The sequence below is a fragment of the Scomber scombrus genome, chromosome 6 (genome assembly GCF_963691925.1).
Source record: "Scomber scombrus chromosome 6, fScoSco1.1, whole genome shotgun sequence".
In the NCBI taxonomy this organism is placed as follows: Eukaryota; Metazoa; Chordata; class Actinopteri; order Scombriformes; family Scombridae; genus Scomber; species Scomber scombrus.
Window position 1 is genome coordinate 29,795,457 of NC_084975.1, and position 13,050 is coordinate 29,808,506.

General features: G+C 40.5%; 1 protein-coding gene across 1 annotated transcript; it reads left to right on the forward strand.

Annotated features, from left to right (window-relative positions):
• The first annotated feature begins 1,138 nt into the window (after nt 1–1,138).
• si:ch211-216l23.2 (uncharacterized protein LOC565061 homolog) lies at nt 1,139–12,849 on the forward strand. Its single transcript, XM_062420845.1, has 9 exons — nt 1,139–1,320; nt 1,507–1,593; nt 2,909–2,982; nt 3,839–3,959; nt 8,835–9,034; nt 10,434–10,712; nt 10,863–11,033; nt 11,316–11,555; nt 11,792–12,849. Exons 1-9 carry the CDS (start codon nt 1,259–1,261, stop codon nt 11,827–11,829), a joined length of 1,272 nt encoding a protein of 423 aa, XP_062276829.1. The 5' UTR covers nt 1,139–1,258; the 3' UTR covers nt 11,830–12,849.
• Nucleotides 12,850–13,050: the final 201 nt, after the last annotated feature.

Consider the following 13,050-nt stretch of genomic DNA (forward strand, 5'->3'; position numbering starts at 1 on the left):
TACTTTATAGCAAATTAACATCATTAAACAGTGTATGCTCAGCAATATTACAGTTATGGCTATATCTCTAGTACTACTACTATAACTGCTACGTATTTAGTTATTGTATATAATTTTGCCCTTTGCCTTTTAGCCCTTTTGTATTTGTTTCTTTTACTTACATCATTGTTTTTTTAAATTTTGATTAATGTCAAGCGGCTGCTATCCATCCATCCATCCATGAGAATTGCTGTTACTATTCCAGTGACAGTTGCTGCTGCAGATAGGAGCTTCTCCAAATTGAAGCTGATCAAAACCTACCTGAGATCCACCATGTCTCAAGTGCGTCTCAATGGACTTGCATTAATAAGCATAAATCGTGAGGTTTCTAGCCAGGTATCATTTGATGTTACCATAGATTCCTTTGCCGCAAGGAAGTCCAAACGTGCCCAATTCTGATGGGTTGTCCTATCAGGCGTCTGTTGCCGTGCGCCAGCTGTGTAGATATTTGTACCGATTTGGAGTCTGTTGATGTTATTTTCCTCATCTGCTGTTAAACTGAAAAACAAATTGAATTGTACGTTTAACTGTTCCTCGATGCTTTTTAATTTGATTTAATTTAAGAATTTTTTTTAAAGAGATGGAGATGTGTTTCTTGTATTGTACAGCTTATGATAGTTTGTATTAAAGTAAACAAAAGTGTTATTAAGAAAATCCTCATCTGCTGTTAAACTGATTGAAAACACTAATTGAATTGTACGTTTAACTGTTCCTTGATGGTGTTATTAAGAAAATGTATATGTATATCTTGTATGTAGAAGTAGAAGTGTGTATGCATCAGTAATGCCGAAATCTAACCAACAGAATACAGAGTACTCCACCATTTGTATTTTCTCATGCGGGGAAGGGGGGGGGGGGGGGGGGGGGGGGGTAGGGGGGTCGACGGGACGACAGCGACCAAACAAATCGCCTAGGGCACCAAAATGGCTAAAGTCTGCCCTGCATCCATCCATCCATTTCAATGCCAACATTGTGCCAGTAGGTGGCGGTAATGCACTTATACACTGGCTAATCAACCTTCAGAAGAAGACTTCCTCCTCCTACTCTTCCTCCACATACAGGGAGGGTTGTAGTTAGTATAACACCGGTGGAGAGACGCCAGGAGGACGTTTACTTTCTAGCTGTCATTAAACGCATAGATTAAACCACCATCAAAATAAAGGAAAGAAGAAAAAAAAAACGAACAGATTTGTTTCGGGTGAGGGTCGGCGTCAGTAATATGTCGTCTTGGGCGAAATCCTCTGCAGCTGCACGGCGGCCACAGCCGAACCCAAATGGAAGGTGAGCCGAGTGGTAGCAAGTTTAGCATTAGCAGCTAACAGGCTACCGTTATAGCAGCCACAGCATTAAGCTAAACGGGGGTGGGGGCGTTACCTAACTGTAACAGTCTTTTCTTGTACCAATTTCCCTTCGTAGAATTTAGTTGTATTTGACAAGTCACTTCAAAACTTGTATTGTTTTGTGTAGTGCGCAGCAGCTGCGGTTGTTCCGGAGGGCAGCACCGTACACCAACAGAGACGAGAGGACCGAGGAGCTTAAGGATGCTCTGGACAGGTAGCAGCATTAACGCTTCACTCCTCTGACTCAATGTGTTTGCCTGTTATTTGCATTATTTGGAAAGCTTTATGTTTTAGCTTCAAGCTTCCGGTTTGAGTGGACGCCTTTTTGGCCGTTTGTTTTGATTCAATTCATACCGATCGAACAGCTCCAGTTTACATGTTAATGTTCAGTTTTATTCAGTTTCATTGTAAGTTAAATTTAGGATCGTGCATCATGTAGCACAACCTTCTGTGAAAGTGTGACTGTCTCCGAGGAAAGAAAAGCATTCAAAGGCTACCTGGTCCATTTAGAAAATGAGGTTTGAATAACAATGATAATAGCAAAGACAACAACAATGACATCACTGTTAATACATTTCATGTTTAACACATTTTTCTATCATAGTGAAACTTACAGTGAGGTTTTCAGAGAGGGAAGTGGGCCTTTCTCAAGGAAGTGGAAGTGAACGAAAATATTACATTAGGAGAGCATGTAGAGTGTTTTAAATGTGTGATTTGGTTAAAGAGATACAGTAGTTTTGGGGAATTTTACAGTTTTTCCCACTTACCCAGAGTCAGAAACTAATAAATGCCTTCAGACAGACTTTTTATGTGTTTGGTGTAGTATGAAGTAAGTTAAAAAGCAATATCTGCTTTATTGGCTCAATAATTGAGTGTCTGTCTGATCAAATACCAAAATCATGCCTTTAGGCATCCAGGAACTGAGCAAAATTAAATAAGTAGATAAGGAGCCGAGTGAAGGGTGGAAGGGACACCTTTTTTCCAAGCTTTCTGTGAGGGGAGCTGATCTGATTTGGGTAAATTAATAACTTGCCACTCTTGCTCTGCCCCATAATGAATTGGACAAAGTGTCTTATTGTTAAATGCCAATCCAGTTTTGCAGCCACAGTGCACTGACACTAGTGTTTTCATTTATTTTGGCTGGTGATTATTTGGGTTGTACAACTGACACCTCTGTGATTTTTCACCCAACCGTGACAAAGGAAAGTATTTCAGCAGTTCATCTCTGAATAGTTTGGCACTTCAAGAAAAACAAGGCATTGAAATATCTGCAACATCAAGCAATCAATTGTGTTTTGACCAAATTATCAGGCAAGAGAATGAAACACCAAGAAGATATTAATTTCTGGACTCTGGACTTCTTTGAAGCACACTTCTGTTTTGGGGGGTTTGAAAGCAGCTTCCTCCTGCTTTTCTGTTTCTAACATCTTTGATCATATTAAGTCATCACATGACAGGAGGCACAGAAATGCTTCCTTCACCCAAACATAACAGTAAAAGGCACACCTGTTTCACCACTTTCCTTTCAGTTACGAAGAACTAGAGCAAATGCAAAACTACAGTGGAAGCGTGAAGTACGAGGGGTACAAGCATCAACCAAATGGTGAGACTTTGTTTACATTCATCCTTAAAATGCAGTTTGTAACAGTCAAACTATGTGTGTTTATTTTTTTAATGTGGTGCACAGAAACCTTGCACAACACGACTAATGTTATTTCCATGCAAAAAATGCTTTGTCAGTCTCTAACTGCATATAAATTCAAATAAAAGTTTTGTATAATAGCTGTTAATAATATAACATATTGCTCCAAGCTTCAAATAACTCAAATATACAGTTTATAGTGAAATTAAGTTAGTCGTAATCCTTAAGATTTTGATCCTCTTTATTTGGTGATGCCTTTGGTTACCATGGTGACCGCAGGTGTAGTTTAATACTACAGTATAGGCCTACATTTCTTGAGCAGCGACTTTGCCAGAAATACAATAGCAGCTGGTGTATCAGTTTACAGAGCAACCAAACAAACTCAATAAAGAGGCCAAAATAATGCCGCTGTGATCTGATCCAGTGCTGCACATGGCATGACTAGTTCTCCACATAACAGCAAGGCCACAGTAAAATTGGTTACCTTGCCGAGGACTTCTTGTTCCATTACTCTCTTTGAAAACAAGAAATAATCTGCTGGTGAACAAATGCCAAAATGTCTTGTTTTGTACACATTTTTAATAAATTCCAAAACAACCCTTATACCGTGATGTGTCAGAGTTTACTGTGACTCTCATACAAGCATATACGGCCAGCGATGTCCATTTGACAGCGATGAGAGGGTGTCTTACTATTTAGTATATCCCTTTTATATTTTCCCGTGTGGTTTGTACAACTGCTCTGTATGTGTTATGATTACAACAATGAGATCAGTACTGATTCTCTCCCATCTCTTTCACCACCTTCAAACCTCCAGCCAAACAAGAGAGCACTCCAGCAGACAGACGTAAAGCCATGTATCAGAAGTTCTACAGACAGGTGCAGGAGGAGAGGAAGCCGGCTGACTGCGTGGTCCTATCTGTCACCAACCAGTGCCTGTGAGTACTTGTGACAGAAATCTAAACCACAAGCAGTCATGATGAAAACTTGGGTGACTTCTACGTACAAGGATAAGATTTGACTGAATAGAGGGTTCGACCGAGCGCATTTGCTTCATTAATTTACGGCCAGGAATTTATTTAAACAACACACCCTCATTCTGTGAGGCTGGAATGCCGTTCCACTGCCCTGATCCATCCTGAATAGAGATATCTCATGTCACAAATATGGGCCCAGTTTCAGATGAGAATTATATACCATCAACATGTTATCAGTAGTGTTGACACGAACCCTGACACGATGAAGCCCTTCCTTAATGCTATGTAAACCAATGTGCAATACACTACAAAAAAAAAATCCTCCCATCACGCGTAAATGCACCACTTATGGTTATATACTTTCTGGCATACAGTCTATATATTACTTTTAACTGTCTACTCAATGAACAACTCCCAAAACTTGAATTCATCACGAGGGTTCCCACACATCCTGGAGAACAGTTGGCCAATTTTCCTATCCTATGGAAAACACACAGGAAAAAGTCAAATGTCCCATTCTAATATTTTCCTTTAGCTGAGAATGAACCACAAAGCCATCTACCAGAGCCCTGCAAAACTGATAACACTGCCAACTGAAAGGACTAAGTCATGTTCAGGATCATATTAACCCCCCCCCCCCCTTTCAAATATGTGTTGTGCAGTGTTGAGAGAGTTGGATAATAAGGAATGGGAAGCTGGGGTCAAAGAACATTGAACTTCCCAACTATATGCAAGTCAAACACCAGCTAAATACTGGCTAACGCTACTTCTTTTTTTTTTTTACATTGGTAACTTGTCTCGCCAAAGGTAAAATGGACTGTGACATGAAAGGTTTAAATGTTTAAATATTAGTAAAGAAGCTCAAGTACGGTTTTTGCAAAGTGGAGACTAACTTTGAATCGTACTTTTAGGTATGTGTAATGTTCAGTCTAACTCTAAATCTTTACTTTCATACTCGGGCCACAGTGAATCAGTGGAAGGTACTGCCACATGCACATTTTGGGATGATTTTGTATCAACAAATCCAATGAAAAGACCATTGAAGATAACCAGTCGATCTTGTTTGTTGCGTGTTTGACAGCAGCATTCCCGGTGCCTAATAGGTATGCAGAGCTGTAAGGTTAGGTCATATACATTGTCGTCAATGTCATCAGGACAAAGAAAAAAAGACAAAGCCCAGGTTAGGTTTTGTGAATGCGTTGAATGATTGTGTCACATTATGATGACTGACGGCTCCCCTGGCAGCAATATCGTAGTCATGTCATTGTCCTTAAATGTGTTAAAAGCTGTTTGAGACTATATGAAGTTTTTTTTTAATAATCCACACATAATCCTCCCATTATTTTACAATAGAAAGATACTTATAAAAAGCATTTCCTCAAACCGCAGATTCAAATTTTTCTCATTTCATTTAATATACGTTTTTATCACTGCACTAGAATTGTCTGAAAAGACACATTTGTATGCACCATTCAAGATCAAACATGAAGAAAGTAGGAACATTAAGACTTTACAAACTCTATCATAAAACGTTTATTCATGAACAGTCTATTTTGGCAGTTTATGCATTTTATGAGTACGCAATGCCGTTTTAAAATTAGAAACTGATTTGTTTGCGACTCTGTCAAACACATACACACCCTTCTACCAAAGCTTTCGAGTTCTTCGATACACTTAATTGATCTAAATGCCATTAAATAAGTCCCATTTTCTGTACATATCAAATGCAACTTGGATAACGCGTCCTCTCAAAACAACCCAATTTCATACTTTCAAAAAGGCTAAAGTTACATCCTCGTGACATGCTACACACACATTATTCATGAATTCTTAGTTGTTCAGGTCATGGTTGGTCCCAGGAGGGTTGGGTCAAGGGTAACTGGAGTACACGGTTGTAGATACTTGGAGATGTCTCGCATTTTATCCAAGAGGCTTCTTCATTCCTAACTGTATGTTGGGGAGTCCAAGCTATTTAACCTTTTTGTGGGATCCTTGACACCACTTGGTTTATTAGTGCTCCTGGCAGCTGGAATGACCATCGTCAGAGTTTCACTCGAGGCCGAGTGTAAACGACAGTCATTGGCATTGTCAGCATTGTAGGGGGGGGGGTCTCGTAGATCTCATATCTATGATGGTTTCTCTACATTAATGTAGATAAGCCTCCTTCTCTCCTCATTCCAACCACCTGTCTTCCCTATCCAAAATAGGTATGTTGTCCTCGAATCTTGATCTTCAAACTTTCAGATGCAGGTAAACTGCTGAGTCTCGAACTAAGGAGTTGACCCTCCTGTGTTTATCCATGTGGTTTTTGTAATGGTTGCTTAGTTTTCCTGATACAAGTCTGTGCTTGCTGCATTGGACTGCATACGCTGACAAAGAAACAAAGACAACTTCGCCCAAGTTGCTTTCCTTGTGTTTGGGTGTTCGGCCTTTCATGTAGACCACTTCCTCTTAGTGTGTTGATGGGTGTGAAAAACATAGGGATTCTGGCGAGTTGAAAATCCTCAGGAGTTTCTCAGATACTCCAACCATGTAAAGAATGACAATGTTGTTAGTTTATTCCTCTTTTCTTCACTACCCGCAGTGTTGTTGTTCTTCCTGGATCTTGTGCCAGTTTTCACAAAGAACCAGTTAGGCTATCCACAAACTTGTGCATCCTTCAAGGCAAGGCAAGGCAGCTTTATTTATATAGCACATTTCATACACAATGGCAACTCAATATGCTTTACATAAAACAAACATTTAACAGTAAAAATAAACCGGTAGGAGACCCCGGGGAAGACCCACGACACGCTGGAGAGACTGTGTCTCTTGGCTGGCCTGGGAACGCCTCAGGATCCCCCGGGAAGAGCTGGACGAAGTGGCTGGGGAGAGGGAAGTCTGGGCTTCCCTGCTTAGGCTGCTGCCCCCGCGACCCGACCCCGGATAAGGGGAAGAGGATGGATGGAATTGGAAACAAAAAACATAAAAACATGCAATTTGAGAAATAAAAATAAAACCCTATAATAGTAAAAACATGGAAACATTAAAACATACAATTACCCCCCCCCCCCCAACACACACACACACACAAACACACACTAATAATACAAAAAATAAAATGTTTGTGCTCCTTCTTTTGGGCATGGTACATTATCAGCTTAGTGGTGCAGGGTTCTGGTAACTCTTACCTAACGCTCCAGTGTGTAGGGGTTTCCTATATTATCCCAACACGAAGGGCCCTGACAATTTGTATCGCACAGTCTAAAAAGGTCAAGCTGTTGTTCCTGACTTCCTCTCATGTGAACTTGATGTTACTGTCGACTGACTTCCTGTGTTCTGTGGAGGTTTGCACTCGCTAGTGCCCATGTGTCGTCCACATATCAAACCAGTGGCTCAGCATTGTTGCTGTGTAACTCACTGTTGTCTTTTTCAACATTTTGCTAATGGTTGAGCAGTGGATACTCAGCTCAGGGATCAACACCATTATATTGATCCACCCTCACCTAATTTGGTGACAAGTGACTATACAAAGACTACTCCACAATACTGCGTCATCATAAATTAAAAGTAATAGTACAATGCATAAAAAAATTACTCTCACTACACAATGCAACCTCAAAAAGTCAATCATGCACAACATACTCGCACAAAAATGGCATCCATCATGTTTGACAAATATGGCAGCTGTGTCTGCATTTATGTTAATGTCAAACTGTTACTTTTTGGTTAGCCAACTAGTTAGCTGGCTGCTAACATTGAAGCGATAACAGCGCTAATATTTGCTTATTACCAAGTGCACAAACGGGCCAGTGCTCGTAAATGCAACCCAACATTAATTATCTAAACAAAATTGATGGAATTTATCAGTGCTATAGCATGCTTAATAGCTATTTATTATATTTGTAAAGTCATAATACACATTAGTAAAATGTTGATGAGTAGCTAATGGCTAATACTATTTTGTGCCATGAAATATTGGTGTATATGTAACTTTAGTTGCAATATCAATATCTAATGTTACATTGCAGATGTTGTGGAATACTCCCTCTGAAAACCTAGTTTCAGTATGTAATAGATTTAAACGGTGACCCAGTTTCATTGTGAAAAAAAGGTCTAAGGAAACTTGGTAAACCACTTTTCCAACATAATACAATTTTCCTTTTGTCATTTTATGGGTGGTGCATTTTCAGTACAATATGGCTATCACTTCCACCTGTGCTTGCCTACATTGCCCATTGTGGACAGTCAAGCTGCTAACTGTGCTAGTGGAAAACAGGAGCTGTGTAGTTACCCACACTAGCCCTCACACAGTTTTGTCTACTTCTAGGTTTTTTGTTTTTCTTCCCAGGATCAGTATCTTTGACTCTTATAACAGATAGTTGAATGTTGCAAAAAGGTGTCAGTCTAGGAAAAAGCTCCATGAATCGTGTGACTGATATAGAAACATTAAAAAACCCAACATTTACCATTGGTGCTGTAGCACCTGTTTACACATACAGACTCAAACACTAGAGGCACAGCATGCTGCCATTCATTTGAACCTCCAAATCGCCGCCTGACACTTACAAAAGAGCAAACTGTCAACATCTGCTTATAACAGTGTGAAGTTTTTTTGGTGTTTTCCTTTGATAGGATCACAATTCTTTGACACAAAATTACACAAATTCACTAAATTAATACTTTGTTTTACCAGATTTTTGACCTAAACACATGCAACACTCACAACTCCTTGACGATTAAGGTGCATACACTCTTTCACATTCTCAGAGATTTGATTTAGGTTCATCTTTCTGCCAGCTGAGTCACTTAATATAGACATGTCAAGTTAACAAAGTGTTTCTCTTCCTCTCAAAGGGATTACCCCAAATCGCTAGGCCAGTGCTTGCAGGAGCGTGGCCTATCAGTGGAAATGCTCTACCTTCAGGCGGAGTCGGGCCTGACCCGGGCCCTGCAGGATGTGCGAGCAGACGGCTCCCCGTTATGTATTCTGGTGGAGCACACAAACGTAGCTCTGTCCTCCTGCACTGTTATCATATTCTCAGAATCCCTCAAAAGTAAGTCCCTACCCCTCATTCCTTCAAACTTAGCCAAACCACCTCAGTTTACAATCCCTTTTCTAGGCTCACTACTACTGACGGTGTAATGACCATGTACATTTTAAAATCTACCGACATCCAAAACAAAATAAAAACAAGACATACTCCCATTAAATACACCAACATGTACACTTTAAATGCTGTAATTCTAATAGTGCGTCAAATTTACACAATATTCAATGGCGGTCAGCAAATCCTCCATTGGCTGCCACTGGTATACACTGAATAAAACAACTGAATAAAATCTACAAGTAGCACATTTGGCGTGTTAAATGAAAACTAAATTTTGTTACAACTTGGTTTTTTCAAAATGGTTTTTACCAGTGATGTTAACACTGTATGAACCAAAGTAATTGGTGATATCTCAGAACTACAGCTACAATGTGGCAAGAAACACAAATGGATTGATAAATTATAAATAATCCACCAGGTCAAACATAATTGGTAAAGAAAATGAGGCTTCTTGGTTCAAGCTTCTGTATTTGTTGTAGTAAGGCCTACAAGTGGTCAACGGTTGGTAAGACAGTGATTTTCATCGAGTTTTTACCAAATGCCAGTTATATTTCATATTGCATTTCAGTTGAGTAAAGACGAGATGTTTTCATAGCTGATAGAAATGATGGCCTGAAGAACCCAAGTTGAAATAAAGCCTAGTTTTTCTTTTATGTTGACTCGGTTTGAAATACTGCTCCAATTCACTTTGTGAATGAATGAGATTGACGACATCTACGCCATGATCTTCATACAACTGATCAAAGAAATTGACAAAAAAGGCACACCATGCATAGAAAAATCTGCATAATACAAATGTCAAATCCACACCATATGAAATAAGAACATCAAAACTGTGTCATGTTGAAACTATTTAGCTCCTAACAGAAACATGAAAACTCAAATATGCCCTAAAAATACACTGTTTGGTCTACACAACCAAAATAAAATCAATTGATGTATGTCTTTAAAGCTGATAATCAAAAGGAAATGATTCATTGCACCAGATATAAATTCAGATCAAATCACCTAAAGTTAAATCATTGCTCATAAAATATGTCCAAGAACATAATGCAACACAATTTAAAGTTACTGATAGATGCACACCTCCTATACGAATTGCATGCCCCTCACTGCCCACCTTCTTTCAAACAAACCACAACTCACATTCAAAATACTTCATCAAAAGTACTACCTACCAAAGTACCCAAAGATCAGCATGACCCAAAAAATTGTAAGAACCCAATTGGTTTTTACTGCACACTTCAATGGTTTTGGCTCATTTTAGATTACTTTCTCCCCTTCCGGTCCCTTGACCCGACACCACTAACTCTCCCATTTCATACCCTCCCCCCCCCCTCCCCAGTCCATCGCAACATGCCCAAAGACCAGGCCATGGACTTTGTTGCAGCCGAATACAGTCGCGGATTCGTCAAAGATCGCCCGGCAAGGGACCCCTCGGACATTGCAGCGCAGGCGTCACAGCTGCTGGATGATTTTCTGGATCGAGAAAAGATCGGGCGTTACAGTGTTCCCTCCGAAACCCGTCAGCTCCTTGTGCTATTGACAGAGGGGGTGCATCTTTACCCCGAGGAGCTGGAAACCATCACAGAATACGTCCGTTCCCGGCAGGCGCATGCACAAGGTAGGACACTGATCACGCTGTAGCGCCTACACTAACTAGGACTGGTGCTGTGTCAGTATTACGGATTCCTCCTTTAACTCCTTATCTTCCCTGTTCTTTCCTTCTCTTTGGGTCATGCCTTTCTTGTCTACTGTGGTTCTCTCTCCCCAGCCTCCAGCACTGAAGGGGAGAGGGGGAACATGTTACCTCCAGGACTGGGGAAACCACCTCCTCTGCTCCCTACTCCACCTGGGCCCCCTCAACCTCAGTCTGCAACTGGGGGAGTGGGGCCCATGGGGAACCACTCACCACCTCCGCCAGTTCCTCTTTTGCCTTCACCAGGTTAGACTGCAGACTTCTTGACTACAGACAAACAACAACAAACACGTTTTATAGACACAGTTACCATTTATATTAATCTCACTGATTTTGCAGATATCCTTGCAGTAAATGATTGATTTAACTCAGTCATTTATAGTCAGTGGTGGTGTTGTGTTGAGCTGTGTTATCTGTGTTACCTGTGTTATGGTATCTGGATGTGTTTCCATCCTAACATGATGTCCTGTAAGTGGAAAAGTGACGTTTTTTCACTCAGATCTGTTTTGTGTCACTTCTCTTTTTTAGGCTCCTATCCAAAAACCAAACCTCCCCCACTGCTGTCCTTGCATCGGCCTCCTTGTCCGTCACTAGGGCCGCAATCATCACGAGGCCCTCTTTCTTCACATAGCCTTTACAGTGCCCCTGGTTTGCCTCGTGGGCCCCTGCTCCACCCTCCATACCATCCAGGCCCCAGGGGCCCCCATGGAGCTAGAGGAACACCTCCCTCTCTGAAGAGTTCTCGCCCTCCACTTTTATCTGCACCAGGTATGGATAATATAATCATGTTTTCTTCACATTTGTCTTGTCAATTTTTTGTCCTTTTTATTTAATGTATATGGCTTTAAGTGTGCTCTCAGAGGTTGTAATTAGTTTTTTCTGTATAGAAACCTTGATTTAAAACAGAACACTTGGATACAAACAATCAAATTTAATTTAGACTTATTGTATAACATTTTTTGTCATATTCTTTCCTCTCCCCTCCCCTCTGTCTCTCTGCTCAGGTGGCCCTCTTCCACGACCGAGCGGCCCCCGACATTAAGAAAAGACTTGAAATATACACACAAACAAACACACAGGCTACCAGTGCCAGCACTGCACTCTTGAGAAAAAGACTTCTGGCCCCTGCGTAGGACTCCTGTTTGGGAAATTTCTCCTTTTTTAAATAAAATAGTAAACCATTTTAAGTTGGATGGAAAAGATGGTTAATGTCCAATATTATTATCTGAGGTTTATTTGTTGGTGGATTGACAGAGAGTGGCGGAGTGTTCTAATGACTGTTCATGTGTCTTTTTTTTAAAAGATTTTTTCTGTCGGTGTATAGTGCACAGTTCTTATCCAGAGACATCCCATTAAAAACATTGTTTTGGTCAAGGTCACACTGACAAGCTATACAGCATAAACACTTAAAGTCCGTGTAAAGTAAAAATAAATATGTGTTCTGAGTTTGACATACAACAGAAAAGTGTGTTGTTAACCACCCTGCCAAATTTGAATGATTAAAAAAATCGCCAAATATATGAAATTAGTCTTCAAAGTGTAAAAATCAACCTTTTTCTCTGCTCCCAAACGCTGTGGGAGTGACCGCTAAGTACGCTGAAACCCCGCCCCCTACCAAGTGTCACCTGTCAATCAAAGTCACCACCTCTACCAGAAACATGGACGCTAGGTCTGAGAGCTTTCTGCTGCTAACTCGGCGGCTAGCTCGGTGGATAACTCGGCGGCTAACTCAGCTAACTGGCTACCTGTAGACTGTAGTAGTAGTGTGCGCTGAATGCATTTATACCTACAGCAGCAGGGGCGGGTTTATGCTCCGGTGTGTAACCGTGCTATTGGTTAACACTGCCGGTTTGCGTAACGCAGCGGTGATTTTAAGAACCGCCCATTAAATCCAGACACAGAAATCTTGAAACACATTTTGTGAAGCCGAGCTCCACAATTCAAATCTAAATGGTTGAAATGCTTTTTACACCTTTTTTAGAAATACATTTATGACCTGTGTTTAGAAGAAAATGTCTGAATTCACTTTACACAGTCTTTAACATCTAACTTGTTAAGCTGAATGTGCAAAAAATCTTAGCAATCAGTGTGCAGCTAGTTCACATGGGGGTCTCATGAAGTTAATGAGACTTGTTTTTGTCTCTTGAAAATACTGAAAAGGTCTCAGTAGCTAACCCGCTGTATACAGTATTTCAAGACGGTGCTTAAAAGTATTTTTCAGAGGTGTTCTCTGGAAACAAGTTCAACAACTGATTGAAAGACA